Source organism: Notothenia coriiceps, unplaced genomic scaffold, assembly GCF_000735185.1.
Source record: "Notothenia coriiceps isolate Sejong01 unplaced genomic scaffold, NC01 NC01_scaffold00012620, whole genome shotgun sequence".
Taxonomy (NCBI): domain Eukaryota; kingdom Metazoa; phylum Chordata; class Actinopteri; order Perciformes; family Nototheniidae; genus Notothenia; species Notothenia coriiceps.
In genome coordinates this window covers 79,903-107,347 of record NW_011345321.1, presented here as the reverse complement: position 1 = coordinate 107,347, position 27,445 = coordinate 79,903, and the positions used below count along the sequence as shown (strand labels likewise).

Genomic DNA, 27,445 nt, shown 5'->3' with positions numbered 1-27,445 from the left:
AACTCAATCGAAGGCTTTTTCTGCATCGAGGCTCAAAAGTACTGCCTGGAGTTTGTTTTTGGATATATGTTCAACTATATGTAGAGTTCTGCGGATATTATCTTGAGTTTGCCGTTGTTTGATAAATCCTGTCTGATCTAGATTTATTTTCTGAGGGAGGATTTCTTTGAGTCTTTTTGCCAAAATGTGGGTAAAGATTTTATAGTCCTGGTTTAGCACACTTATTGGACGATAGCTTCCACAGTCACATTTGTCTTTCCCTTCCTTCGGTATCAGGTACAGTAAGTGGTCCTTTCATTGTCTATCTGGGCCGCACAGCTCAAAATAGCTTTTTTCGAAAAAACTTAGTGCCTCTATCTGTCCAGGGTCAAAACTAATAAATAAATAAATACAACTTTATTTCGATTCAGTTTTGTTTTGTTTTTATGAAATCACGTCAAACATGCCTGTGAATAATAGGAAAGGGCATATCATTGTTGTGATTGTTGTTATTGGACACAAAGAACCAAAAGCTTTACTAATAGCCGCTTTCACACCAAGTACTTTGCCGTACTTAGTCCCGCCGAACTCTTTAGTCCCGGAAGGCCCCAGATCTTTTTGGTGTGAAAGCAAAATCCCAAGAACTATCGGAACTATTCCTAGGAAAAGTACTCTGGTGTGAAAGCGCCAAATGATGTTGCCCTCCACTTAAGTTATTTTAGGCTTGTATACACCTTACACAAATCTGCTGAGCTATACAATGTGTCAACTTCTCCTCCCATTAACTTATGCATGTCCCAATAGCAATAATGTGTCTATAACTAACAGTATAGCTTTGCTGGCTGATATTACAGTCTCTGCACAGGATTAGCATTTCTATGAGATGATTTTAAGCACCATAATGTGCAATTTCTAATTCACAAATCTTGTGTTGGTATTTACTACTTGTACTAAAACATCACTTTAGAAAGCAAAGATATTCTGATAAATATAACTCTTTCAAACAACGTTTTTTACAAGAAAGGGTTCAACGCAATGACTGATAAATCTTATTATGCTATTCACGGAGTCGCTGTATGTTACAGGAGCTTGTTTGTGAATTTTTCTGAAGCAGGCTTCAAAGGTGTGTAACAGGATGTGGTTAAAGGGCTGCAGCACCATACCGTAAAAGCTCAACTCCACTTAACAGTGTTGGTGGATTTACAGCATATATAGACTATCATAGTGTTGAAATAACCTCCAGATTTCTCTGAGCATTGCTGAATTTGTAAATCTTATTTGTAAGCAAGTCAGTCAAAAAAGAGGAACTTATTTCATCCTTATTCACTGATGATGAATAAGCATGAAAAATAAATCTGCAAGTTTCACATGTGCTCAACAGGGCTGCAACACCTCTGCATTGTGTTGATAGAAGGCGTGGTTAAATAAGGAGGTGTCTGTGAGACTTATATTTGCAGAATGTCATCATGTTATTGTCAGTGTGAATACTTTACACATCTTATCCTGAGGAACATTTTTGTGAGAGCACAATGTAAAGAACAGCATGATGCTTTAATGATTTGTTAGACAGTGTACCAACAACTGCAAACGTAATTCTCTAGATTTGAAATTAAAACTGGGGATGTATACGTTTGTAGTATAAGTTACAGTGAGTCAAGCAAGTGTTTAGTTTTCAAGTGTTGAATTGTACAAACATGTATGGTGCTTGCAGAAATGCGTTCAATGTTTGTTTGCTCTAGATCTTTTACAGATATTCATCACAGTCGAGAGTATGTTTACCTGCAAGAAGACAGTCTTTTGAAAGAAGACAGCTTGTTGAGAACTGTCTGAGGAATGTGCTCCAATACCCCTGGTCTGATATATGTCTCAACAAGATGTGCAGTATATTGGCCAAAAGCAGGCATTTACAAGTTCATTCCATGTTAGAGATTTCAGCTATGTTTACATTTGTGATAGTATTATATAAGCGGACAAGCCTTTGATTTATCTAATGTTCTCTGCAACCATGTTTGCAGTTTAAACACATGAAGTGAAGCAAGGCAACTCAAGCTGTGGCATTCAGAGTCTTAAAACGATCTCATCTCCACGTAATAAAAGTGCGTGTGTGTGTGTGTGTGTGTGCGTGCGTGCGTGCGTGCGTGCGTGTGTGTGTGTGTGTGTGTGTGTGTGTGTGTGTGTGTGTGTGTGTGTAGCTTTAAGTGGGTATGTGGAAGCCGTCAAGACAAAGATTGAGTCAAAGTTTTAAAACTGTCACTTCCGACTTCTGCTATTTGAAATGTTTCTGTTCCTTCTAGACAGGCTGTTTCCACTTCAATACTGAGAAACCTGTAGGTTTGCTGTGTCTGGGCCTTTAACAAAGCCTTATTAGTCTGCACAGTTCAACATTATGCAGATATAACATACGTACAGTCCTCTTGTACCTTCCAGTTTAATCATATATTGTATTCAACCCCACACAGTTCATTACAGAAGGCTAACATGCTATGCCAGCAGAGCTCTGTTTTATCTCTGTATTTCTGTGTCCCTGCAGCAAGAGACTTAAAGTTCATTTTCACAAGAAACAGGAAATGAAATCTGGATCTTTTCATATGGCTGATACACCAAACAAATCCGTTATAACAGCAGAGCCATGTTAAATGTAATATCAGGAGCCTATAATCCGTTCCCTAGAACAAGCACATTAAAACTCTTGTGCACACATGTTCGGAGTTAGAAGTGATACAGCAGCATGTCTTATCCTGTTAGGCATGCAGTTTAAATGCTGAGGTGGGTTCTCTTCTTCTGGGGCATAGTTATGTAATTATACCCAGCATGAACCTCCCAAGTGAAGAAGAATAAAGGGCAGCTTTAAACTCTGACCTTTAGGGGTCTTGCCACTTTAAAAGGTGAAATGTCATGTTTAGCCCCTGCTGACATCAAAGCACAATTCAACTTGTAGCCACAGTATAAATCTGTATCACTGTGACAAGAGGATTCCTTATCACAGGAACATGTTCCTTTAATTGTAGCTTTGATAATAGCATCATGGAAAATAATGTTTAGCATTACAACATACACATGCTGACAATTTTCCCAGAACCACAAAAAAAGTAGCATACAGCCAACATAAAACGGGGCATTAGTGCCAAATAATGGGTGAACATATTGTAAAAGTTGGCAAGGGGAGTGTGTCAATTGTTTCAGTAACATTTTGAAGATCACTTTCATCTGAAAAGGAGGTTCATAAAAGAGGCCGTGTGAAAGAGACGTGGGGTTAGGTTTAGTCATATGACAGGAAGTGCACACGGGAAGTCCACAATTAGCTAACCACAGATTTGAAGAAATGGAAGTAAAAAATAAAACCACTGCTGCATCTGTAGATCTACTGTGTTTAACAGTGTGTGAGGTGATCCATCAAAGAGGATTAATTATAAGAAAAGATTGTGTTTAATTAAAAATCAACGTTAATCGAGCAGACAAAATCTAGTATCCTTCAGTGTTCATTTTGCGAGGTTATATCATCAGCTCTGCAGCAGAGTGGCCACTAAGAGCTGAGACTGTGACAGATTTAATAGGCCACTGTAATGTGTCTTACCAGGCAAGCACATTAATAAATAATAGTGAGCCACACATCAAGCATCATGAGATGTCTGGTTCTTCCCCATCAAGACACGCTCACAGCATGGTACAGCTACTGCATTTTTAATGAGAAGAGAATGGGAGGCGTCCAGCTGAGGCCGAAGCCCGCGTTTAACCCGTCAAACCCGTCATGTGGAGCGACTAAAGTGTGTGTGTGATCTCGCAGACTGCCTGAATCCCCTAAGGTCCGTCTCTCTGGTCGCACTGGGTTCAACTTCACTTAGCAGCAGCCTGTCATTGTGTAATCTGAGGGCAACCAGATGTTCCACAAAGAGCACCTGGACGTATATGACTGCTACTTTTTGGGAATGACAGGAGGATTCTGGGACAAAGCCATACAATCGCAAATTAAACGTGTGTCTGTATCTGAGGTTCATTTGGAAACTAAAACATTCCTTGAATGAAGGCCTTAGTTATATCCAACTGAAACACATAATGAGATGTTCTTACACGCAAGCACTTGCACAAAATCAGTTTACCTTTACAACACATTTTGTCCTTGATGTTCTGCCCGAAAAAACGCAATAGAGTGAAAGGCATGAAGGATACTCCAATCAGAGTTGTACACACCCATGTGAAAGATTTATCGAAAGGACATCTATTACTGCAGGGGGAAATCATGGACTCCTCCCTGCACTGCTGCACAGATTTTACCGGAGTAGTGCAAAATGATCAGGTTATAGCATTTTTAGCAGGACAACACCGCCATGTTGCATGAGAGGTCCTATGTTAGAGACTGGCGCTATAAATAAAGATTACCAATGTTTTGTTAATCAACAACTTTTACATGAAACAGAACCGATGATTCTTGCATGTGGCCTTTTAAATTGGATGATATACACTTAAGTCAGCATTTACTTGAACATATTACCTCAAATAGTGTATCACAATATATTTGATCAGCAGTCAACAGCAGTCAGTATTTTCTGCAGAGCTTTCATTGCTCATTGCATCTCCCACTCAGGGCAGGATGTGGTTGTGTACACACATCACTTTCAAAATAACTACTCAACAGCCTTGTCTCTCCTTTTATAGTTAAAGTTTTGCTCATTGTACCAGGGGCCACAGTGAAGGACTCTGGATATGTGTAGGTGTTGTTAAAGAAGGGCCACTAATGTTCCTAAAAACATAAACATGCATTGTTGGATAAATGGGGTTATTGGAGTCTGCCTATCCCAGTTTCAGAAGCATTAATGAAACTATAACTTTATCGACTCATGTCTGCAAGCTTGGAGTCGATTTACACGAGTGAAGAGAATAGGCCTGAGTGAATTCCAGGAAGTAAGTAAGCACACTTCCTGTAGGTTAGGATAGGTCTCAACAAAGTGCTGCACCACAACATTAGGACACAAAGAAATAAGAGCACCTAGATTTAAAGTCAATATAGGAAAAACACCAAGTGTGCATCTATTTCTAACATATAACCCCAAAAACCAGCCCTAACTAATTACTGGTCAGAACTCTGTGTTAAAAGCTACAGGAAATCACTGACCCATGAATAACCACCTCTCTTTATAATGGGCCACCTGCACTCTCTTTCAGGAAATGATGCAGCTTCAGTCAACAAAAACTATATGCAGACAGACAGGGGCCTCCGGTGTCAGAGAAGAGAATAGGCCCAAAACAAATCAACACATCTGGTACATTTCCACTCACAAACAGCTGAGATTTCTGATCAGATCTATTCAGTGAACATTACATTTAAAAAACAATCAAGTGGTGTGTATTAACAGTAAAGAATCATCATTATCTTTCTTACAATTTAAACACATCCACAACCAAGGGGACATAATAGTGTGTTAGTGAAGAAACAAATAAGTATTTAGCTGCACGGTCCTTTGGTCTGACTCTTGGCTCTGTATGTGTGCTGTCAAGTGCTGAACTTTGTCTCCCCCTATTGGAAGGAGATGTAGTTCAACAAAAGATAAGAAAAGACATGGGCATGTCTCAGGTCCATTGGAGAATGTGTCCACAAAGCAGATTAATCTAAATGTCTACTAGAAAATTGCATATGTCAAACTATACATACTTCCGATGTTTGAAAGGATAAACTTGCTAATTGAGCCATTAAGAAATACTGTTTGATGAAAGTTGGAGCCAGGGCTTTCTCCTGGACAGAAGATGGTGCTGTTGTTGTGAGCATGACTGCTTCATCAGGTTCACCAGACACCAAACACAGAGCCCTCACAGCTGACATAAAGAACCAATGAAACAGCTCTAATGTATAGTAAGCATGAACCACATGTCCAGAGTCATGTTGCAGACAAATCAGAGATTGTGTTTGTTGTGCAGCATAGGAGCTCTTCCTTTGATGTCAAGCAGTGGAAAGACTGAGGCATTAAACACAAAAAGGACTTAAAGTACCACAAGTGATTCTAAACAACTGCTGCTGTTGCCGTAATGCCATGCATCCATCGTACAGTATGCAAACAACTAGAACATATATATCTGTTAAGGTTAGAACATTTCATAGTAAATGCTACCCCATGGGGTTTGTCCAAAAATGTGCTCCCCTCTTAACAGAATATTACTTCTAATGCCACAGTCCTGCATATTTGCAGAAATCACTGCCTGCTTCCAAGCAACCACACTTCCTCCATCTCTCAAACGTCCTCCTGGATTATCATTTAAGAATTGCTGCATGTGGAATCTGCAAAACGAGTTCATGTTCATCTCCTTGAGGCTGGAGTTATGTCTATCTACTCCACACTGGAGCAACACATGAGTGGAGCTGCACAAACTCAAAAGTGTATTCTTTTAACAGTGAATGTCCAAACGTTTTAGTTTTGACCTTGCGCTGTCTAACCAACATTTAACAAGCTAAAAAATGTCCGCTTCATGACATGAGTACCGAATGTCTGGCAAAAATAATCACAGCCTAGTATTGTTGAGCTCAACTACAGTGTTTAACTGCAGGCCTCCTTCTCATCTACAAAGCTACTTTCAATGCAGCTTTCAAATCGCCATTTTGGACAATTTGGTACTGGGTGGACATGCACTGTGTAAACAAACTCCTAAAATCCCCTCTGTCATGGAAATCATGGGAGTAAGTACTTCATTTATAAATATAAACAAACACAGGAACCTCACCTGTCATTTTGTAAGGCTACAGCGGATCAGGAACAGATGTTGGAGCAGACTTTGAAAGAGTGAAAACTCATTAAACATTTTCATGGCTAAACTTGGAAATTAGCATGTGTCAGGGTGAAGCGTTTTATGTGCTACCTGTGAGTAAGACATCAAAGAGCGCTGCAGCTGCTAATGACAGGCCTATGAATGCCTGAGTTCCACAATTAGCCGATACAGCTAATTATCCCCAAAAAGCTAAATAAAACACAGGCACACGGGCATCAGGCAACACGTGCTTTTATCCCCAAAAAATGAAATAAGACCAATATGTTGCCTTTGATTTGCTATTTGCAGAACAGCATGCTTTTTCCTACTGGTGTTCCACAGGAAGAGTTCCATGTGTGTCTTGTAGCCTATAGGGTTTCAGGGAAGAGAGGAGCACCCCTAAACATAATCCCCACCCCCCTTACAAACCCACTCCTACCTCCAAAGTCACTCACAGTGCAGTGTCATTTCACAGAGTGTCAACCCACCTCTGGAATTTCAGAGAGGAAGAAAGGGGAGCAAATTATGGGACATAGAGTCTTAGCTGCAGCGTTATAAAGAGTACGAGATTTTTTCCCCCCCTGGAGGAGACCTCAACCTTAGGCTCTGGAAATACATGAAATCCAGCGTGCCTTGTGTAAAGGCTCAACTAAGACCTGTTCCTATCTAAGCATTTTAATGAGCGTAAGCCCTCAGGAGGAATAGTCAGAACTCACAGAAACCAAAGTCAGTCCCGTGGGAAACAAAGCTCTCCGGCGGCTCACCGTACAGACATGCAGCCGTTCACTTTGGTCGGTGCTCTGGTCCTTCTGCTTCACATCTCCTCAGGCAATGCGGATGCACAGAGGTAAGTCAATACTAGAGCAACAGAGTGTTTGATGATGTTGGTGTTTCTACCCTGAGACAGGTGTAAACTTTACTTGGATATGTACTCATTCAAGAATTAAAAACGACTTTCCAGGATAATGGAAATGCACTGGCACCAAAAATAAACCAAAAGTGCCACCAACAGTTTTAAGATAAGATAAGATGAATTGATCCCAAATTGGGAAATGTTGGGATCCATTTAACCCACTTCCGGTATCCAAAACAGGCATTACTGCTATTTTAACTGCCAGCTCCTGCACGTGCTTTTACTTAAAGTGGAGTGAGGGAGTAACCTGATATGTGCTTGAAAGATTTCCCTGGAAAACCGTTGTTTTGATGGTATGTCCACACTGCTGCCCTGCGAGCAGAGGACTACGACAACGTTGACAGTGTGTCGGCTAAATGTGGCACAGCAACTGTTAATAACTCAAGAGCACCTGTCACTCTAAAGAGCCCCTCTCCTGTGGGTTATTCTGGTTGATTTCTATCAAGTCTCAGATTCCCCCCAGTCCCACCGGAGCCCAGGCTGCTTTTAGGATGCTAATCCTGTGAAACCTAAACATCTGGACATTTAGAGTCTGACACTGAGGTCAAAAGTAGAGATTTTGATGATGAAAGCTGTGAGGTCAGATTTGGATGTGTGATTCTGACATGAGTATACTTCTGAACTAAGTCAAATGGAATATTAACATCCTAATTGAATTAACAGGTTAAAAATACACACGTGGAATATAATCTATATGAACTGCAGGTTATTTTTGAATGCAATGCTGACTCCATAACTGCAACTGAGAATAGCTTTAATGTAGATTCTGGAGTCAGGTGAAGGGGAACGTTCAGTGAATGAAGAGGACATATGGTTGTGTGTAAGGTATCAATGTGCACCGCAGGAAGTGTCTGATTAGTGTGTTTTTCTCCATCTGTAGCCTACATCCTGTCAGCTGGCTGTTGCTCCACAGGGAGCCCCCTTTTATCACTAAGCAAGCATGTGAGGGTACGCTTTATTTAGGTTAACTACCATTGGGACCAAAATTAGAAGAAGAGCTTTCATACACACATGAGCTAGAGACTCTGGTTTTGTTTGGATCCTTGTTTTCATTCTAATATATTTGTAATCATGTATCTTGAGCGTTTTGTTGTTGTTGTTGTTGTTGTTGTTGTTGTTGTTGCTGTGATAAGATTTTATTAAAGACCAACGTTCCTATCTGATGTTCAATGCATTAACCAAGGTGGGTTTTACATTTTGCTGACATTAGGAAATTACATACCTCACCTTCCGGTTCTCTCTTGTTCTACAAAGGCACTACCAACAAGTCCTTACTGGAAGCCAACCAGGTGTTTGTCGCTACGGCAGGAGACTGGAGTGTTGCTATGGCTGGAAGAAAAACAGTAAAGGGCAGTGTGAGGGTAAGAGCAGTCCAGATTACAATATAAATATATGCTATAATAATCATAATAATTGTATCTTAAAAATGAGTCAAATGGTTAGACATATGTTTTGAATGGACAAAATATGTTGAACTTAACTTAGTGCCTCAATAAAAGCTATCCTAACAACCGCTGTTCTATTCATAACATATATTTTCCCTGTACCAAAAGAAGTGGAGGATATGAGATTCAGTCCTTTCCTGCATAACAGAAATGTGTGGTTTTACTGTAATCCACAATTCTTAAACCACTGATATTTCTAGTGGTATTCTTTTCATTTTAAATGCTTTACCAGCTCAATGTGACCACGGCTGCAAGCATGGAGAGTGTGTTGGCCCCAACAAATGCAAGTGTTTCCCAGGACACACCGGAAAGACATGTAACCAAGGTGAGAAGTTTGGGTCTGGAAAGCCTGGGTCATTCTGGGTTTAGGGTAATCTCATTTCCAGCATATTTTAACTTAAACTCAATTTATGTATGTTTTACTTTACGCAGATCATTTTCTCTTGTGTTTAATGTAAAGGATGTTCTGTTAAATGTACATGTTTGTACAGGTTTTATAAAAGAAGGTGTTTCAGGTGTAGAAATAAAGTTGACTTTTGTTTCTAGATCTGAATGAGTGTGGCCTGAAGCCTCGTCCCTGTCAGCATCGCTGCATGAACACCTTTGGAAGTTACAAGTGCTACTGCCTCAATGGTTACACAGTAATGTCTGACGGATCTTGTGCAAGTGAGTATCAGTGCTAATATACATAGAAACACACGCAAAAATCAAAGCTGCTCAGCTTTAATATTAACAAATGTGTGTTTTTGTGAATGCATGTAGATTCCAACACATGCTCTATTGCTCACTGTCAGTATGGCTGTGAGGAAGTTCAGGGGGAGATTCGCTGCCTCTGCCCGTCTGCAGGGCTGCAGCTGGGGCAAGATGGGAGGACATGTGTAGGTGAGCAACCACATGCACACTGAAAAACAATCATTGAATGTTATAAAGCATATACTATCATGTCATATGTGAAATATGATTGACAGTCGAGCCTAGACTAAACATAAGGAAAGTGACATTCAGATGGAGCAATAGCCCTTGTCTAAATAAGGAAACAGAAAAAACTAAAATTGACTTTGGCTTGTTTCCAGTCTCATGGATTGGGAGTTTTTGCATAGAGAAACAATTCTGTAGACATTCTATGATGTGGTTTTTGCGTGTTTGGCTTACAAAGCAAATGGATGCTATCAAGTTATATTTCCACAAAAATGCTTGAACTCTGACAGAGCAAGTCTGGCATAACGATCACACAGGGGAAGTAATATAATAGTTCTGGAGCATTAAACGTCAGGATAAGTCTGCATTCAACAGACTTATCAAAGTTACAAAAAAGGAAATGTTTCCCAAATGTACCATAACAAATACATAATCGACCAAGTGCAACACATATCCGTTCAAGTGCAAATTCAAACCTGAGCAAAACATAGAGGATTCTTTCAATTTGTACTTAACACGATAAACACCTTAATGGCTGCAGGGCATGTTATTAAGTTGCAGATTATACATTAAAACAAGTGAAAACATGCAGACTGATAAATACAGATAACAAGGACTTAATGATATTACTGAATGATCAACAAAACAAAAGTCATATAATGTCACAGGCCCTTTCATTTTTCCGTTTTTTGCTTCCCTTCAGATTTAGATGAATGTGTAACTGGGAAGAACCTCTGCCCATACAACAGACAATGTGTGAACACCTTCGGGAGCTACCTGTGCAAGTGCCAGGACGGCTACGACCTGAAATATGTTGACGCCAAATATGACTGTGTAGGTAAGGTATACACGTTTATTATGGGAAAACCTTCGAGATCATTTCTGCTCCTAAAGGTACAAATAGGCTTTTTCCATTTTCAGACATTGATGAGTGTGCAGCCGGCACCCACAAGTGCAGCCAGCACGCTTTCTGTGTGAACTCTCAAGGATCCTTCAAGTGCAGGTGCCAGCCTGGCTACAGAGGCAATGGCTTTGAATGCTCTGGTGAGACTCAAGAACAGCCACACAGCATTATGAGTCAAGTAGTTTTAGGGATGCCTTTTGATCTTAAACAAACTATCCAAGTAAGGCCTTTCACCGTAGATTTAAAAAAACTAATGTGTCTGGCCTTTCCCAAGTTAGAGTAGTCAGTCAGATAGGTCAGGAGCACTTTTACAGACACATATTTCATTTAAACTCTTCAAACATCAGCAAACATCAGTCGTGCCAAGGCTAGTTTCCTGTTTTCAGACCACATTACCCTATACAGATGTCAGCAAGAGAGAGCCAGAGATTGAAAACACACCTGTGCAAATAGGACATTTGTAAGGTAGCCAGTCATCTGGAGAAGAAGTGGAAACACAGATTGAGCTGTGTGCTCTTTAAACCAGATCCAGATTATAACAGGTGAAGCTCATGTTGCCAACTGACAAAGAGAATAGGCAAGGGTTTTCAGCGTGAATCAAAGATGCATTTATTTTTTGTAGTTAAGCCGTTTTATCCGCGGTCGTGGGATGGAGACAAAGGCAGTGCAGATGATTTCCTAAATGGTGAGATTGTGTGAAATCCAAAACTCTGCTTCTGCTGATCACTCCCTGCTCGCAACCCCATGCACTCCCTCCTCTTGCCTCCTTACTCTTCAGAGCACATTTTGCAACTGCTCATGGCTGGAAATGTTGTATGGCCTCTGCACACAGCTTGATATGAGACCTGGAATCCTCAGCATGACCCTTGATCACTTTTTGGATAGAATGCTTGTGCACTTGAAGCGCTTATCTAAGCTGTGTGCAATGAATGCTGCTGAAGTGCTTCATCTGCATGGAGAAGGACAAGAACAGCAGCTGCAAAATACATGACGACAAACGCATCTTGAGTTCTGGTAAAATACTGTCTTTCCCACTCATGATTGAGGTTCCACATGTCTCATCTGCTTCCTCTTCCTCCCCGCAGCCATCCCAGACTCCCAAGTGAGGCCTGAGCTTCTGGGAGGAACACTTGACAACCAGGACATCAGAAATCTTATCCCGGAACCAGTGGCAACGCTGCCTCCAAGGATCCGCGAGCAGCCGTTCGACTATGATGGAGAGGTCTACGTTGGCCCTAAGCAGGAACAGGTGAATGTATTTCCTTTGGCAGAAGAAGAGGAGCAGGAGGAAGACGAGGAGGTTGAAGACAACCGTCTTAATCAAAGAGGAGACGTTTTCGGTAAGTGTCCTTCCGTTTTGCTGTCTTACAGTCATTTTGGGTGGTTCATAATGTATTAACCATACATACAGTAAACCAACTCAGTTTCTACAGAGACTTTGTTCTTGTGTCTACACAGCATTTGAAAACTATTAACGATTATTCAGTATGTGGCTGAATGAAGTATAAAATAAGAAGTCAGTCCAAACACCTTGACCAGAGAAGAAAGGAGCTCCTCAGACACATCTTTGGAAGGTTCGATGTTACTAAAAATTGAGAAATGTGTTGAATTATTTGACTATTTCCAGAGAAGAACCAGACACACTGAATCTGATTCAAAGATATCATAATATCCAAGCTTTGGCTAAAACAAATACAAAATATAACAATCACAATAAAAACCCAGAGGCTAAATGTAAGAAATGATGTGAATATATCTAATTGAATAGATCATTTATGAGACTTAAATAAATCACATTCTCCGGCACTTTCATTAAATAATAAGAAAAGAGTGGACAGTGTAGTTCTGCAGTGGTATGCACCTCAAAGAAAAACCCCACACATGAGGTTACCTTTCAACACTTCTCTTGATCTTTATGGAAACACCCGAGACTGTGTAAGAACTCAGATAGCAAGAGGAGACAGGCCCCAAGACATCCATCACCTCCAGGGAGGAATTTTACTCTGTCAGCATGTGAGAGCCCAGGGATACAACTCGTCCTGCTTCCCATCTCCTGGGAGGACGGTGAAGAAGGGGGGAGGTTATTTAGCCTCCAAGCCTTTTATTATGTTTTTCCCAAAACAGCTGTTGTGCAAACAGACTTGACTCCTAGTTGGAAAGTCTGTCATCAGCACTCTAGACCTCTCTAGCACCAGCCCACTCTGGCTGCACAGGTTCAATCACCCCAGCTGTCACTTGTCTGAGGCCGCTAGCCATGGGGGTGGTTTTCTGTGAGAGCTTTAAAACACTTGAGAGGCTGTATCCTAAAGTTGTAGCTTCATCTCAAGACATGAGTGACAGCAGGGCAGGTCTACACCTGTTGGTAAAAAAAAAACCTTTCATTGCTGCATCATTTTGGAATGCTTTTTCTAAGATAATATGTTTTAAGAGGAATGTATGAACCAAAAGTGATTTGTCATTTGTATGAGGCAAAGTTTTTGCATGAGATTTCTGCTTTTACTTTTGAGTTGATTATCACTTTGAGCTGAAACATTATACATAAGTTGAGAATTCATTATGTACACCTTGCTAAAAATAACACAGTCTTATTAAGTTTCCGTTGGAACACTATAGGTTTAATACGAGAAGGATTTAATGCATGACTGTTTATTAGACAGTTTAAGCCAGGTGTGCTTAATAAACTGGCTGAAAATATATGAATTCACATTGATTGTTTTCCCCTTTAATTTCTCAATACAGTTTCAGAGGACTTTGAATCCGTGTTTGGACCAGCGACAGAAGTCAAAGAAATGTTAATAGCACCAGTTCAGGAAGGTAATTAAATACCTCTTAAGATGCCATTATTATATAAGGACAGTTTATGTGACTAATTTGCTTTTGTTCTCCTAATGTTTCCACCTCTAGAGTTCATTATGGATTGCAACTTTGATCAGGGAGCATGTGAGTGGATCCAAGACAAGACTGATGACATGGACTGGAGCGTATCCTACCATAATGGTAACAGTATGATTAGTATGTGTTTTTTTTTTATGTCGGATTAATGTATACTTTAAGTGCATTTAGAAAGAATATGTGCTACGAACTCTTTCAGATGCTGAGTACTACATGGCCATGAGTGGGCTCCTAGGAGAGCCGGAGGATATAGCCAAGCTGAAGCTGCTCCTCAGTGACCGGGCCCAGCAGGGCAGCTTCTGCCTCACCTTCGACTTCCGTGTGGTGGGCCAGAATGTGGGAAGTCTCAAGGTGCTGCTGGATAACAACGCTTACCCTGTATGGGAGCAGAGCCGAAGCAGAGACCAGGCATGGCAGACGGAGATCCTCACTGTAACCTGGAAAGAGGAGGCACCAACATCGGTGAGTGATTTATAATTTTACAATATAATTATCAATAGATGATTGTCAAAGCTTTGCTGTAACTGCTAACAACAATAATACCAGTCAAAGGAGGTTCAACAGCACATTAGTTATCATAATGCTAAATGCTATGAATGTCTTTCAGATTTTCTTTGAAGCTCAGCATGGGAAGGAGGTTGGAGGAGAGATTGGGCTGGACAATGTTGTGCTGACCTCAGGGCCCTGTCAAGAGGATGTCAGCCCATTTGTCTAGGAGTCTCCACCCCAGATTTACAATGTTAAAATCTGCCTTAACTGACACACATAGGATTCCTGTTTCCTGCCTGTAATATGATCTGGAGTTTCTCATGTTTTTTGCTGTAGCCACAAGACATCCACATAAAGATACAGAACTTAGTCTCTAGGGAAGAATATGTATTATCAGTGCATGCATGTTCACAATAACAGCATGCTGCTAGATGAACACATCTGGCTCCATTCTCTATTGTGATTGTTATACATAACTCCGATCTCAGGAATAGATGGACATGTCTATTAAGTTAGATGTCACAGTATTGTGCTTAGTCTTTTTTGTGTATGTGATCGCTGAAGTTAACATTAAATAATCTATGACATGTAATGTGAACTCTTAAGTGAGGTATATCTTAGATAAATACATTTCTTGAAGGCTAGTTAGTTTAAATGATCAAATGTATCAATGAAAGACTGCTGTACATTTTGCTTTCAAATGATAGTGTACTATTACATTAAATCTGTTTTTTTTTTCTAAACCTGCCTTCCATTCCTTCCCCGCTCAGACACATTTATGATGGTTCACGTACGTCTAATTATGATCATGTCAGTTACAGCAGGTTCCTGCAAACAGAAATATATCACCTGGAGTTTTTCTGGGAATGAAAGTAAACGTATCATAAGCCAGTGTTACAGTCTGGACAACATCCACAGTAATATGACAAAGAATGTGGGTAATTTATGAAATGCCACCACAAATGGACTTGACATGTATGGATGCCAGCCAAGCTTATATTTTATTACAGAAAATTGATGTGGTAGTCAACTGACACCAAGAAAGAAAAGCATGCTTATGTGAACACAATATTGGAAAGGGAAAAACACAATTGTTTGCTCTGACAACCAAAAATTACACAGCTAGAGATGATGCTTTAAGTAATAGTGTAAGTAAAGTGTTTATACTCATTTATTTCATCTTCCATAATGATATCCACAGAAATAGCACAACTTAACTTAAATGTATATACATAAAGAAAACAAATAATGTAGCCTACATAGTCAATGTAGACATACTGTAGGCCTATGTATCAAATACATTTTCGAACGAATATACAACAAGTAGGCAAGCAAGAAAGGTACAGGACAGTTAACTACTTGGTACTGTAGCCTATGTTAGGAAACACTAACTTTCTCTAGTTGCATATACTTTTGGTTGTGTTTGCATGAAGTAATCATGCTTTAGAAAACGCCTCTGGTGTGGATAATGATGTCCATGACTTTGGTATATGTTTACATTGTGTTAGCTATGTATTGTAAAAGGTATTTGGACATTAAGACAACAACAACATGTACGTTAGCTTGCCATGTGGTAACCATTGATGTATAAAGGTGGTAAAGTTAGCAAACTGTCAGCATAATTACTTTTTTTTAGGTGTGGCGTGGATGTTCTCCAGTGTTCAGCTGGGAGCTAACTACGCTAAATGTCAGCTAAATGTCGCGCTCTCTGGTGGTAAAGCATGAATCATACAAAGATGGTACAATATTGTACCTGCTGTGCTGTTAGGAACCAATTGTCCACTTGTTTGGACAAACGACACGAAAGATGCTCTATCAAATGTCCTTATTCTCTAAGCTAATTGGATTCATTCAATTGAATAGGAACGGATGTGTTGTAAGGACCTGGAGGTTACCTCAGTGCTGTTGGTTGTTTCTGTCGACAACAAAGATCACATGATCCGAGGCTGCCCAGTATCGTTTAGCTGTTAGCCGCTTTAGCACAAGCCCGCTGTGGGTTCACAGAAACGCCTGCCGACGACGCGTTACCGCGAGCCACGCCAATGCGAGAGCATGTCAGAAGGAAGGCCATTAATGCTCATTCTGTTATTTCCTTGCATTTGTTTTTCGTTGACTCAGCCAGCAGCTGTCTGACACGAACTTGACGGCGTATGTTATATCAATTTGGCCGCGAACTAACCTAAGCTGGCGAATGCGCCGTCTATTTCATTTGCCTAACTCATACTGTGTCCCCCTGTTTTGTGCCTTTCTATGTTAGCTTAGCTTAGCCTATAGCGTAGCTAGCTGATAAACACAGTTATTTGCGTAGCTCTATCGGCGTGTCCTAGCATGTTTACAGCTATTAGGCTCCATTTGAGTATGTTTATGTCAGAGGCACATATTGTAGTGTTGAAGAGCTTACAAACTGTATGATCGTTTGCCTAGCAGTAATGCTTATTGCAATGGCTTCCAGCTCTAACTGCTGTCATGGCCATCTGTTACCAGCAACTGCCTGTGTACAAGCTGGTTGAACGCCTACATACATGCCGCTCACATCAACATTAATCAAGAGCTGTGACCAAGACAAGGTCTAAAACACAATGATCCTGTCCTGTGTGAGACCAGAAGTTCATTATCAGGTGCAGATCAAGAAGGTATTANAAGAGCTCCATCATGAACCGCTACGTTACCAACAAGTTTGATGCACACCTTTTCCACACCATTGGCGTGGAGTTCCTCAACAAGGAACTAGAGGTAGATGGCCACCAGGTTACTCTACAGATCTGGGACACTGCTGGCCAGGAGCGCTTCCGCAGCCTGAGGACTCCTTTCTACCGTGGCTCTGACTGCTGCCTGCTCACCTTCAGTGTAGATGACAGCCAGAGTTTTCTCAACTTAAGCAACTGGAAGAAGGAGTTCATCTACTATGCAGATGTTAAGGAGCCAGAGAAGTTCCCATTCGTTGTCTTGGGCAACAAAGTGGACGTGACAGAAAGGCAGGTGTCTACTGAGGAGGCTCAACAATGGTGCCAGGAGAATGGAAACTTCCCCTATTATGAGACCAGTGCCAAGGACGCCACCAATGTAGCGGTCGCCTTTGACGAGGCGGTGCGCAGAGTGTTGGCATTGGAAGAAAGAACGGACCACCTCATCCCCACAGACACAGTCAAGCTTCACAGAAAGCCTCGCTCTGCTACATCCTGCTGTTCATAACATCCAGGAGTTATCACTAACATTTGCTGTTATGCCTTTTATGTGAATAGGCTGTAGGTTTACAATGCTGTTGTAACATCTTATTTAAACAAATTATGCTACTGGCTTTATGATTTGTTGTACTGTTGAAGATTTGGTAATGCTATTTGGGACTTTTGCTTGAAGAGACAGAGAAGAAACACTAAACTCATCCCAGTCTGATTACAAATAAACACAACATCTCCGATCATTCATTCAGCACCTATCAAAGACTTTGGAGGCAGAAAAATACACTTTATTTTTTGTCGGAAACTCTAAAGCTGTCGTGAAGGAACGGAGGCAATGTCTTTGATTTTTCACTTTCTTCTCAAATGTTCTATTCTGTCACATTGTAAAATGATGCAACCCTTAAATCTGTACTACCTTGGGATTACCATCATTATAGGTTTCCATAACTTCACTCTTAGATGTTAGACAACAGAGTTATGCCCTATATATTTATATTTAGAACATAATTTATACAGCCTAATGACCTTATTTCTGAGAATTATGAAGTAGCTGTGGGAATATGTGTAACTAACAAATTGAGGCTTGTTGTGATTGTTGCGCCTTTAGGTCTTTTTTGTAGGCACATTCTGCTTAGTGAATAGTGATGATAGGCTGTGTGCTGCAAGCACTTAACAAAAGATCAATATTAAAGCAACATTAACATGCATGGCATCAGGTGTATTTCATTTCCTGGAAACTTCTATTCTGCAACATTTTACCTTTTAAGAATTACCTTGAGGAAAGTGTAATGAAAATGATTTAATTAACAGTTTTCCTCATTGTTGGTTCCATTGTTTTCATTTTGTTTTTATCTTTAAAGCACTCTTAACATTTTTATACTTACAGTTCAGTGTTTTTCTGCACAGATTAATAGTGACTACTGGTATGCTAAGTGACCAATAAACTCCCTGAGAACTGAGCATGGTTTGTTTCCTTAAAACTGTGTTAGTCTGTTTATTATCCCAATGTTTGAATTGTGCTTTATAACCACTACAATGATTTAATGCATAAACTGGTAGATAACACAAGTACCTAACTATGTCACGGCTCAACATTGTGTTTATACAGGTTTTTTCATTTGTTGAGCAGTCTTTAATTAGTAAAAGATGATATGCCTTTAAGTATACAGTTAATAATCAACACACGGCAGCCAAACTCACAGCTTGTCCCATGCAAGAGAAGAAAAAAGGATCAACAAATATTACCATAGATTTTAGACAACTTTTTATAGAAAATATGTGTTTAATACATTGTACAATTGTTAAACAGGAAAAGAAAGACAGACATCAAACGTGTGGTAGCTATATATACACAACCAATAACCAAGATGCATTATGATCCTCGTACATGTGAAGTGATTAACTCAAGAGATGTTTCTTTCCAAGAAACTGTACTTTCCTCTCAAAGGCTGTTGAGCGGATTGGTGCATTGATCTCGTAGAATGGATTCATTGCAAACTGGGAGACAAAACAAATAAATAAAAACACTGAAGTAAAAAAAATAGACCAAATGTAACCTCGAGCCAAGTTATTCTCATATGGACAACTTACCTTAATGTATAAATCATATACATCATTAAAAAAGTTTTTGATTCCATCTTCTTGTCGTGCGTCATGCAGCATGATGAATCTTATATGTACGGCAAACAATTAAAGAAAATAAAGCCATTGTAATGAAAGCCTTGAATTTGACTAAAGAATGACAACAATACGGGGACTTCTGAAAATGTGATCACATTATACTGCAAATTAACACGTTAATAATTGTTCCTATCAACCCTATAAAATGGCAGTAAACGATAAATGCCCTTTAGAGTCCAATGTTTGCATTATGAGTATCACCAATAAAAAAAAGGATATGTCCTGCAGTGACGAAGGCAGAAACAAACCACTCGTTGAACTTGTCCACAGTTTTCAAGTACATATTGTTGGAGAGCCACATGTTTTCATCCACTAAATCCAGGGCAGCGTGTGCGATGAACTGGTTCAGGTGACGATGGTCATCCTGTGGTCAATGACACAAAAATGAAACAAGATGATAAAGGAACATATATTTTTAACATATCACACATTAACATATATCCTGACAGTTATGCTGAGGTCTATGGCTTATATGCTAATAAATAAAACAATTATTATTTCGTGACCACTGTTTTGTAATATGTACAGGAATAAATGTTGGTGTTATTATTAATCCATGACGTTACCTTTGATTCAACTTTCCCCGATGGCAAGAACTCCATCTCAAAGACAGGGTTGTCCTGGTGGCCAACCATGACGAAATAAAAGCTTCCAGACATCGTTTTCCCTTCTTGTTAGCAAAGTCAAACTGTCCTGAAAAAAATCTAACCAAACACAACATGTAAAATAAATGTAATATTTCCAAATATCAGTGTCAACATCACCTGATCGACGGACAGCCCTTTAACTAGCAAGCTAACGTTAGCTGCAGTGCTAAAAAAGACGGTTGGCGTCGTTTAAGACGTTCAGTAATGCTTGCATAACTAATATAAACCTATTACATTTAAGATAGTATAATAACTAACATAAGCACAAAAGGAAAGGCGTATAAATGTCATACAACCGATTTGTGTGTACCTGTCAATTTTGCTTCCTGGAGAGAAACAAGTGAAGTCGCACACAAATGACAACATGGTAAAGCAGAAACATTAACAACTATCTCTGGTAAAACGGTTCAGCGACAAATATTTTAACGTAGCTTCCTATTAATAATGGTTGCATTAAATGTATAATACATTTTCGAATAATAATAAAATAAATATAAAATAAAATTGCAGCTTTTCTTCTTTACGTCATAACTGTGTGCCCGGAACCAACGTATCCGTTGACGGATTTAAATTAGTTGTACACGCCTCCTCGAAAGGACGCCGAGATGCTTTTTGGTTGTTAGGCTGGTAAGTAGAAACATAATTGTATCTTTAGAGACGCTTATTTTATTTGGGGGTTTAGGAGACATATTTTTGAACAGTCTACCATCGGGTAGGCATACAAAAGCTGTTGAAAACTGTTATTTTTTGTTGTTTAGCTCACCATGTCAGCTTTACCGTGCTGTTGTTTCTCTTCTGTCAGGACCTTCAAAACAACGACAGTGCAGTTATGTCTTCGGCCAAAGAAGACACGTTATCCCCAGACGAGCTGAGGAAAAGACTCTATCAAACGTTTAAAAGTAAAGGACTCCTTGATACACTGAAAGTAAGTCGTGCTATAAATGTTATTGTTTGCTCTGCAGCGGTTAGTGACTGTACTCTGCTAACTGACGCGTTAGAAATAGTAAATGTTCTTCTCTCTTTTTCTTTTTCATTTGTCTGATCTGATTCAGACACAGCTGCGGAATCAGCTCATCCAGGAGTTAAAACACCCACATTTGACTGGAGGAGAACCAGTCCCACGAACAATTCCTGGGAGATCTGAACCCCTTTTGGTGTCAGCATGCAACAGCATAGTGTATGATCACCTCTGCTCCTCAGGATATGAGTACACCCTCTCTGTATTCTGCCCTGAAAGCGGCCTATATAAAGACAAGGTTAGCAATGAGTTTGTTGTCTAATTTATTGTACTGCTTGTAAAAGACATCTTTGCATATGAATATTCTATTTTGGCAGGTTTTAACAACCGGAGACCTTCTTCAGCTTCTTAAAATCAGTCCTGAATCAGCACTTTACAGATCTCTGGTAATTCATAATTTCATAGGAATATTTTCTTTAAATTATAACTCATTCCCATTAGTAATAATGGTGTTAATGTTTTTTTTGACAGTCTTCAAACAAAGAAAACAAGGACAAAGGTATGTACATGAAGCATAATTTGTTATAAAACTGCTCCTGCCCCTAAGTCATTAATATATCTTATTTTTGTCAAGCAGGGTTCCTGATCAGCCTTCTAGCACAGCTTACACACCATTATACACACAGCACTGGTCACGATGCTGACACTCAGACCACCAGCAAAGCAAGTTATGGAGACTCTCTGGGTATGATGAGATAAAATGTCACATTGTACTCAACACACCTGCCTTTGAATGCAGAGTTTTTAATGATTATTTTTCTTCCATACACAGTTGAGAAGATGAAAATGATTGATAAGGAGTACGAGAGCTTAAATTACAGTGGGGAGAAATGGTTTACACTGGAATCAAAACTGTCTACCCATAGAAAAGAAATTGAAGCACAGCTGCAAGCAGAAATGAAGACAAAAGTATGTATATTCGTTACAAATATCAGAAGAATAAATGCTATAAAGTAGGGCTGCTCGATTATGGCAAAAATCATAATCTCGATTATTTGGGTCCATCCATCCATCTTCTCCCGCTTATCCGTGGTCGGGTCGCGGAGGTAGCAGTTCCAGCAGAGAGCCCCAAACTTTCTTTTCCCTGGCCACATCAACCAGCTCTGACTGGGGGATCCCAAGGCGCTCCCAGGCCAGCGAAGAGATATAATCCCTCCACCTGGTCCTAGGTCTACCCCTTGGTCTCTTCCCAGCCGGACGTGCCTGGAACACCTCCCTAGGGAGGCGCCCAGGTGGCNATCTCTAGCTGAGATGACAAAAATGAGAACAAAAAGAAAGCGCTCGCGTAGTGAGGATCAAAACTTTACGAGAGCACAAAAATAGCATAGACCTGACCATAGCAAGAGACAAGCACAAAGATCTGAACATGGCAATTGACAAAAACAAACTGACAAGGAACACTGGGAGACAAGGGAATTTAAACACCTGACAATAAGACACAGGTGGGAACAATCCCACGCTGATAACCACAGGAGACACAGAAGGGTTGACAGGTGAAAACAATCCCACCCAGGGGCGGGGCTGGTGCTGATGAGTCTGGAATGACAGGTGAACGGTGAGTGACAAAAAAAAACAGGAAGTGGAAGACAATAAAACCAAAAAACTAGGGCCGGGACTCGATTAAAAAAATTAATCTAATTAATTACAGGCTTTGTAATTAATTAATCGCAATTAATCGCATTTTTAATCGCATATAAATATTTGACCTAAGAACAGTGAGAAGCAATTTTTTTCACATGGATTTTAGTATACCATTGAATAATGACTGAATACATAAGCTTAAGCAACAAAACATTGTTTATTTTTATCAAGGNCAAGTTGTCCCTTAAGTTTATTTTTTTATTTAAATTGATAATTCTATCCAACATGGATATAGCTTCTTTCTTTCACAGCAGCATTGGATCGTTCAGTTGTGCAGCATTGGATCAAAACAAAAATAAAGCTTATCAGTACTCGTTAGCTTACTGCTACTTTTAGACACTGCGCCCTGCCCACTCTGTTGCCAGATTTGAGAGAAATAAGCAACCAGGTCTATGAAAACAAGCCCCAAAGAAGCAACACATACATGATGTTCTGTAATTTGAAACCAAAACTAAGGCCTCAGGATGACTTTAAGACTTGAACATGGTCATTTTTGTTTTGTAACATTAAATAATAAAAAAAAAAAGTATTTATAAAAAATAAAATAAAAATCCCGATCACCGATTTTTTCCTCCCGATTCCGATCTTTTGAAAATCACGTGATCGGCTCCGATCCCCGATCACGTGATCGGATCGGGACATCTCTACATACATCCCATCCCTTTGAAAGTGATACCAACAATAGCAATGGCCCCGACCATAGTAGCTGGGGTTTATACTCCGCCATCCACTTGAGTTAGAACCATTACAAAATATATATATTTATAGTTATCTTTATACTTATTATCATTGGTGTGGACGGCCCAAGACGTGGCAGACAGGCACGCCCAGTCATGTGATACCTTGTTGAGTTTGGCGAAGCTGCATCTTAATTTCCTCGATGTGGTTAGTCATCCAATGGGATCGCTCCTCACTCTGAATCAACTGAGCCTTAAGCTGAGCGCATCTCTCCACCTGCAGAGAACAACAGAACACAGGATATCAAACGAGAGCTTTTCACAAAGTATAAAGTCTCTGCAAAGCAATTGAATGAGTAGAAGTCGACTGAAACACCGATTACACAACACATTCCCCAAGGGGAGAAGAAAATGCATGATCAAAAGAAAAGAAAAAGCTGACCACATAGTTTCCCACACTCTGCGAGAGGCTGTGATGGGACTGACCTCACTCTGGAGCTGTGCCTGCAGCTCCTGTTTCTGGTTGTCAAACTCTTCCTCATCCAGTCTGTGCGTGCTCTGCAGCCTCCGTAGGTCCGTCTGCAAAGTCAGCTGCTCTCTGGATGGCTTGCCCAAATCTGTGAGAAAAGTCAGAGCATCATTTGAAAATGCATCTTGTTTGCTAGTCCAGTGTCTACTGATTAAAGGAGTCACGTCACGTTTTATCTGTGCAGCATGAGAGTATAGCACATGGGGCTTCACACCATATCTGCCTTTTGTAAGTGATGAGGAGAAAGGCCTACTTCTCTACCATCAAAGAGGAGGAAGACTGTATCCTCATTATTGATCCTCGGCCGTGGGTAAAGGGAGCCCTGTGTCACATCTCTCCTTCACTCCACTTCTCATCCCTTTTTCCTTTAGTGGTTCTTTCTAAGAGAGTCGTCTACAGAGCTGCACTCACAGCACAGAGGCCCCACATTGGCAGGCAAGACACATTCAGAAAGTCTCAGCTGAGCCAGAAGCAGCGGGACAGACTAACTTGAATGCTTCACAGTACGCTGCATCTCCCACAGCTCACAATAAGCCCACACTGTGAATGCTACATAAGGAAGTGGATTCATCTCTCTTTTTTCAAATTCAGAGATACTGATTTTTACATCAGCGATAACTCAAACATTAAAGTAGCCAGTCACAAAGGACTCAGTTGTACATTAATGCAGACAGAAAGCCTTGTTCTAATCCAAGCTGTTCCTCACCTGCACGGAGCAGCCGGTTCTCCTCCTGGGTCTCCTCCAGCTGTTTCTTCAGCAGCCTCAGCTCGCCCTGCAGCTCTGCGTTCTCTCTCTTCACGCTGGGGTAGTCACTCATGGTCTCCAGTCTCTCCCTTGAAATCTCCTTCTGTTGAGTCAACAGAGAAATCTGCTGCTGTGCTGTGTCTAACTCATCCTGAAACACAACAGAAGAGACAGTCAAAAATACTGTAGACTCAATAATATATTGAATTATTATCACATCACACTGAATGATTGAATTGTGTTGAATTATTTAGCGAAGTGTCTATTGCCAATTGTAGACCAATGGAGTTGTGCTGCTTACCTGCAGCCGTCTCAGCTCAGAACATGCTCTGCTGTGCTCCTCTAATTTTCCATTCATTTCAGCAGACTCCTTTTGGATGCGAACCGTTTCCACTAAGAAATAAAAGTCATGTAAACACAAAAGTCAAATAAAAACATGGGCAAAAGAAAGCTGGTGAGTGACATTGCATTGATTGAAATACTGACCTTTGTTTCTGTTCTCATTCTTGGTTAAATGTTCTGTTCTCTTGATGAATTCATCTTTGAGTTCAAGCTGGTACCTAACGTTATAAATGCATAAGAACAACAATCAAAAATAGATTTTAAACTCAACAACATGAACAAAAAACCGGCTTTGAAAACATAGTGGACTTTTCCTATTACAAGGTAGAAGGATAATGGACCAAAGCAGCAGCTATTTAGGAAATAATCCGGTCCTGTTATTGTACGTTACTCCACTGTGATGGCCAACCAAAGGCAGTCTGTAAATACAGTCATCATCGTTTGAGGTAATAACAAATAGTAAGCAAATAAACAAAAACATTCAAAAAGAAAAAGCATAATCTGTAAAAACAGTGACATCCTCTGGTCACACAATAACAATATGCCTAACAAGGATACATACCCTTATTTTGAGAGATAAAGAGAATAGAGTTAAGAGAACTTTATTAAAAACGAGACTGCATAGTGAAACCAAAATGATGTTTGTTAAACTGCTTCTGACAACGTGAGCCAAAACCAAAAACCTGGAAAGTTCATTTTTCAATCTGTGGTCGTATGTGTCCTCCATGGTCTTCACAGCCAGTTCTCTCCTCCTCAGCAGATCTTCAGTGGTCTTGACTTTCTCCTCGTGCATTTGACAAGTCCTATCACCGTACAAACAAAGTCAATAAACCAGTGGTCCCAGTGAAAGAGCATAGCATCCATTTATCACCACGAATGGTAAAAAAAGAAAAGAAAGCCCTTACTTTTCAAAAGCCTCCATTCTCATCCTCAGCTCATTCTCTCTGTTTCGCACCGTATCGATTTCTTTCAGGACCGACTGTCTCTGCATGTACATATTTTTTTCTTCAAACTAAAGAAAAGAGAAACACAAATAACAACATGCGTTACACCATCTTAGATTGAAGCAGTTAGGAATAATGCAAATGGTTATTGGAAAGTTGAGAGCCTGTCAGTTTTAAGAAATAATGCTTTGCTTGGGTTTATCTTTCCAGATAAAGTAACAGAGCACATCATCATAATTAGCAGTAATCTACCTCTTGTTGCTTTTGTAATCGATCAATGGCATTTTTCTCTCGTTCCATCAACGCCTTTGCCTTCATCTCATAAGTCCTCTCCAGATCTTGCTTCAGCTTATCGAATTCTTTATGAAACTTTGCTTTTTCTTCCATCCTCACCGTGGCAATTTCAACATCTTTAAAATGTTGCATCTTAAGAAATAAAAGACACAATGTTGAGACCAGAAGAAAAACTGCACATCGAATATTAGACAGTCATAAAACATGATGCATTTATACAATAAAGTTACACTGTATAGTAGGGCTGCTCAATTAATCCTATTTTAATCGCAATTACGATTATGGCTTGCAACGATTACGAAAACAACGTAATCGAAATAAAACGATAATTTTTTTATTATTACTTTTTTTTTTTATAATTTTTTTTTTTTTTGGTTTTTCAGTTGAATTATACTTAAAGTTCAGGGTAATCAACTGTTAAAAACATACTGTTCACATCTTTTTCTCCAATAAATGGAGGTTTTCAAAGTCAATGAATAATCACATTTAATAATTGCAATTACAATTATTGACCCAAATAATTACCGCACCGTTGTGACGAAAAGGGAGCTGAGCCAGAAGGCAAAGCTCTCTGTCTACCGCGCCATTTTCGTTCCTANTAGCTTACTGCTACTATTAGTCATAGACCTTCCAGAAAAACGCGGGCCAAAGGATTTTAGCCCGCATAATCAATGATTTTAGCCCGCATAATTAAGGATTTTGGCCCGCGTTTTTCTGGAAGGTCTATGACTAATAGTAGCAGTAAGCTAACGAGTACTGATAAGCTTTATTTTTGTTTTGATCCAATGCTGCACAACTGAACTGATCCAATGCTGCTGTGAAAGAAAGAAGCTATATCCATGTTGGATAGAATTATCAATTTTAAATAAAAAAATAACCTTAAGGGACAACTTGAATGCTTTTTTTCTTTTTTTTCTCTTAATGCATTGCATAAAGATCGGATTGGGAAAAATCGGTATCGGCAAATTGTCAAAATCAAATGATCGGAATCGGATCGGGAGCAAAAGAAGGTGATCCGGACATCCCTAGATGTATGATAGAAACATTTTCAGCGAATTCAAATCTCTCCTCCCCTCAGGTTGTGCAGCACATCAAAGGCTACTTTTTAACAGTTTTAACTTTATTAATATTTGTCATTCTTGGTGTGGATGGTCCTTTAATATCATTAGTCACTGTGAACCATGTAGGTTTGTGTATGCAGTTATGAATGTTAAAATCAGTATTACATGACTTGTTTTGATCAATTTTACTTTTACTTTTTCGTAAACTGGCTTCCTTTCTTTCATGTCATTCTGTTCACATTAACATAATATAAAAGGGAAAATATTTGTGAAATGGTAAAGAACTCAAACATTCTCCCTACTTTCAATTACTTAAAAAGTAAAGTAAGCCAAGTCAACAGTAGTCGCCAATAGATGTAATTGCATGTATAGAGTTCTCCAAGTTAGTTTTTTGGTGGTTGGTCTTCTGTATTAGT

General features: G+C 39.8%; 5 protein-coding genes across 7 annotated transcripts in view; 3 read left to right on the top strand and 2 right to left on the bottom strand.

Moving 5' to 3' along the window:
- Nucleotides 1-7,264: 7,264 nt before the first annotated feature.
- On the top strand, nucleotides 7,265-15,015 carry egfl6 (EGF-like-domain, multiple 6). Of its 2 annotated transcripts, XM_010773512.1 has the most exons (13): nucleotides 7,265-7,558; nucleotides 8,879-8,985; nucleotides 9,302-9,394; nucleotides 9,616-9,735; nucleotides 9,832-9,951; nucleotides 10,691-10,825; nucleotides 10,909-11,031; nucleotides 11,514-11,576; nucleotides 11,977-12,231; nucleotides 13,631-13,705; nucleotides 13,796-13,888; nucleotides 13,983-14,245; nucleotides 14,391-15,015. In XM_010773512.1, exons 1-13 carry the CDS (start codon nucleotides 7,485-7,487, stop codon nucleotides 14,496-14,498), a joined length of 1,629 nt encoding a protein of 542 aa, XP_010771814.1. In that variant the 5' UTR covers nucleotides 7,265-7,484; the 3' UTR covers nucleotides 14,499-15,015. The 2 variants fall into 2 exon arrangements, with proteins under 2 accessions (XP_010771814.1, XP_010771815.1); XM_010773513.1 differs by lacking the exons at nucleotides 10,909-11,031; nucleotides 11,514-11,576.
- A 1,879-nt stretch (nucleotides 15,016-16,894) lies between these two features.
- Nucleotides 16,895-18,411, top strand: rab9a (RAB9A, member RAS oncogene family). Its single transcript, XM_010773511.1, has one exon. It carries the CDS (start codon nucleotides 16,925-16,927, stop codon nucleotides 17,462-17,464), a length of 540 nt encoding a protein of 179 aa, XP_010771813.1. The 5' UTR covers nucleotides 16,895-16,924; the 3' UTR covers nucleotides 17,465-18,411.
- A 289-nt stretch (nucleotides 18,412-18,700) lies between these two features.
- trappc2 (trafficking protein particle complex subunit 2) lies at nucleotides 18,701-20,217 on the bottom strand. Of its 2 annotated transcripts, none has more exons than XM_010773510.1 (5): nucleotides 20,089-20,217; nucleotides 19,698-19,835; nucleotides 19,351-19,495; nucleotides 19,042-19,127; nucleotides 18,701-18,948 (listed from the first exon to the last, which is right to left on the bottom strand). In XM_010773510.1, exons 2-5 carry the CDS (start codon nucleotides 19,788-19,790, stop codon nucleotides 18,850-18,852), a joined length of 423 nt encoding a protein of 140 aa, XP_010771812.1. In that variant the 5' UTR covers nucleotides 19,791-19,835; nucleotides 20,089-20,217; the 3' UTR covers nucleotides 18,701-18,849. The 2 variants fall into 2 exon arrangements, with proteins under 2 accessions (XP_010771812.1, XP_010771811.1); XM_010773509.1 differs by having other exon boundaries at nucleotides 19,698-19,824; nucleotides 20,089-20,215.
- Nucleotides 20,218-20,356: 139 nt separating this feature from the next.
- Nucleotides 20,357-27,445, top strand: part of LOC104947524 (oral-facial-digital syndrome 1 protein homolog) — a 10,536-nt gene continuing 3,447 nt past the window's right edge. The window contains exons 1-8 of the mRNA XM_010773571.1: nucleotides 20,357-20,405; nucleotides 20,581-20,703; nucleotides 20,831-21,034; nucleotides 21,114-21,182; nucleotides 21,268-21,295; nucleotides 21,374-21,481; nucleotides 21,569-21,705; nucleotides 24,015-24,078. Coding sequence (XP_010771873.1) covers nucleotides 20,608-20,703; nucleotides 20,831-21,034; nucleotides 21,114-21,182; nucleotides 21,268-21,295; nucleotides 21,374-21,481; nucleotides 21,569-21,705; nucleotides 24,015-24,078 — 706 coding nt within the window. The 5' untranslated portion in view covers nucleotides 20,357-20,405; nucleotides 20,581-20,607. The remainder of the gene's footprint in view (nucleotides 20,406-20,580; nucleotides 20,704-20,830; nucleotides 21,035-21,113; nucleotides 21,183-21,267; nucleotides 21,296-21,373; nucleotides 21,482-21,568; nucleotides 21,706-24,014; nucleotides 24,079-27,445) is intronic.
- On the bottom strand, nucleotides 23,062-26,137 carry LOC104947485 (oral-facial-digital syndrome 1 protein homolog). The gene is made up of 8 exons (XM_010773508.1): nucleotides 25,927-26,137; nucleotides 25,636-25,742; nucleotides 25,414-25,533; nucleotides 24,875-24,948; nucleotides 24,690-24,781; nucleotides 24,350-24,539; nucleotides 23,601-23,731; nucleotides 23,062-23,391 (listed from the first exon to the last, which is right to left on the bottom strand). Exons 1-8 carry the CDS (start codon nucleotides 26,098-26,100, stop codon nucleotides 23,269-23,271), a joined length of 1,011 nt encoding a protein of 336 aa, XP_010771810.1. The 5' UTR covers nucleotides 26,101-26,137; the 3' UTR covers nucleotides 23,062-23,268.

Coding starts and splice junctions, on each gene's coding strand:
- LOC104947485 (XM_010773508.1), bottom strand. CDS start 26,100: ATGCAACATTTTAAAGATGTTGAAATTGCCACGGTGAGGATGGAAGAA. Junction 23,732..24,349: donor GAACCGGCTGCTCCGTGCAG/GTGAGGAACAGC, acceptor CTTTTCTCACAG/ATTTGGGCAAGCCATCCAGA. Junction 23,392..23,600: donor AGGCACAGCTCCAGAGTGAG/GTCAGTCCCATC, acceptor TGTTCTCTGCAG/GTGGAGAGATGCGCTCAGCT.
- trappc2 (XM_010773510.1), bottom strand. CDS start 19,790: ATGTCTGGAAGCTTTTATTTCGTCATGGTTGGCCACCAGGACAACCCT. Junction 19,496..19,697: donor CGGGGAAAGTTGAATCAAAG/GTAACGTCATGG, acceptor CATTGACCACAG/GATGACCATCGTCACCTGAA. Junction 19,128..19,350: donor TGCCTTCGTCACTGCAGGAC/ATATCCTTTTTT, acceptor TGTTTGCCGTAC/ATATAAGATTCATCATGCTG.
- rab9a (XM_010773511.1), top strand. CDS start 16,925: ATGAACCGCTACGTTACCAACAAGTTTGATGCACACCTTTTCCACACC.
- egfl6 (XM_010773512.1), top strand. CDS start 7,485: ATGCAGCCGTTCACTTTGGTCGGTGCTCTGGTCCTTCTGCTTCACATC. Junction 9,952..10,690: donor AGATGGGAGGACATGTGTAG/GTGAGCAACCAC, acceptor GCTTCCCTTCAG/ATTTAGATGAATGTGTAACT. Junction 12,232..13,630: donor TCAAAGAGGAGACGTTTTCG/GTAAGTGTCCTT, acceptor TTCTCAATACAG/TTTCAGAGGACTTTGAATCC.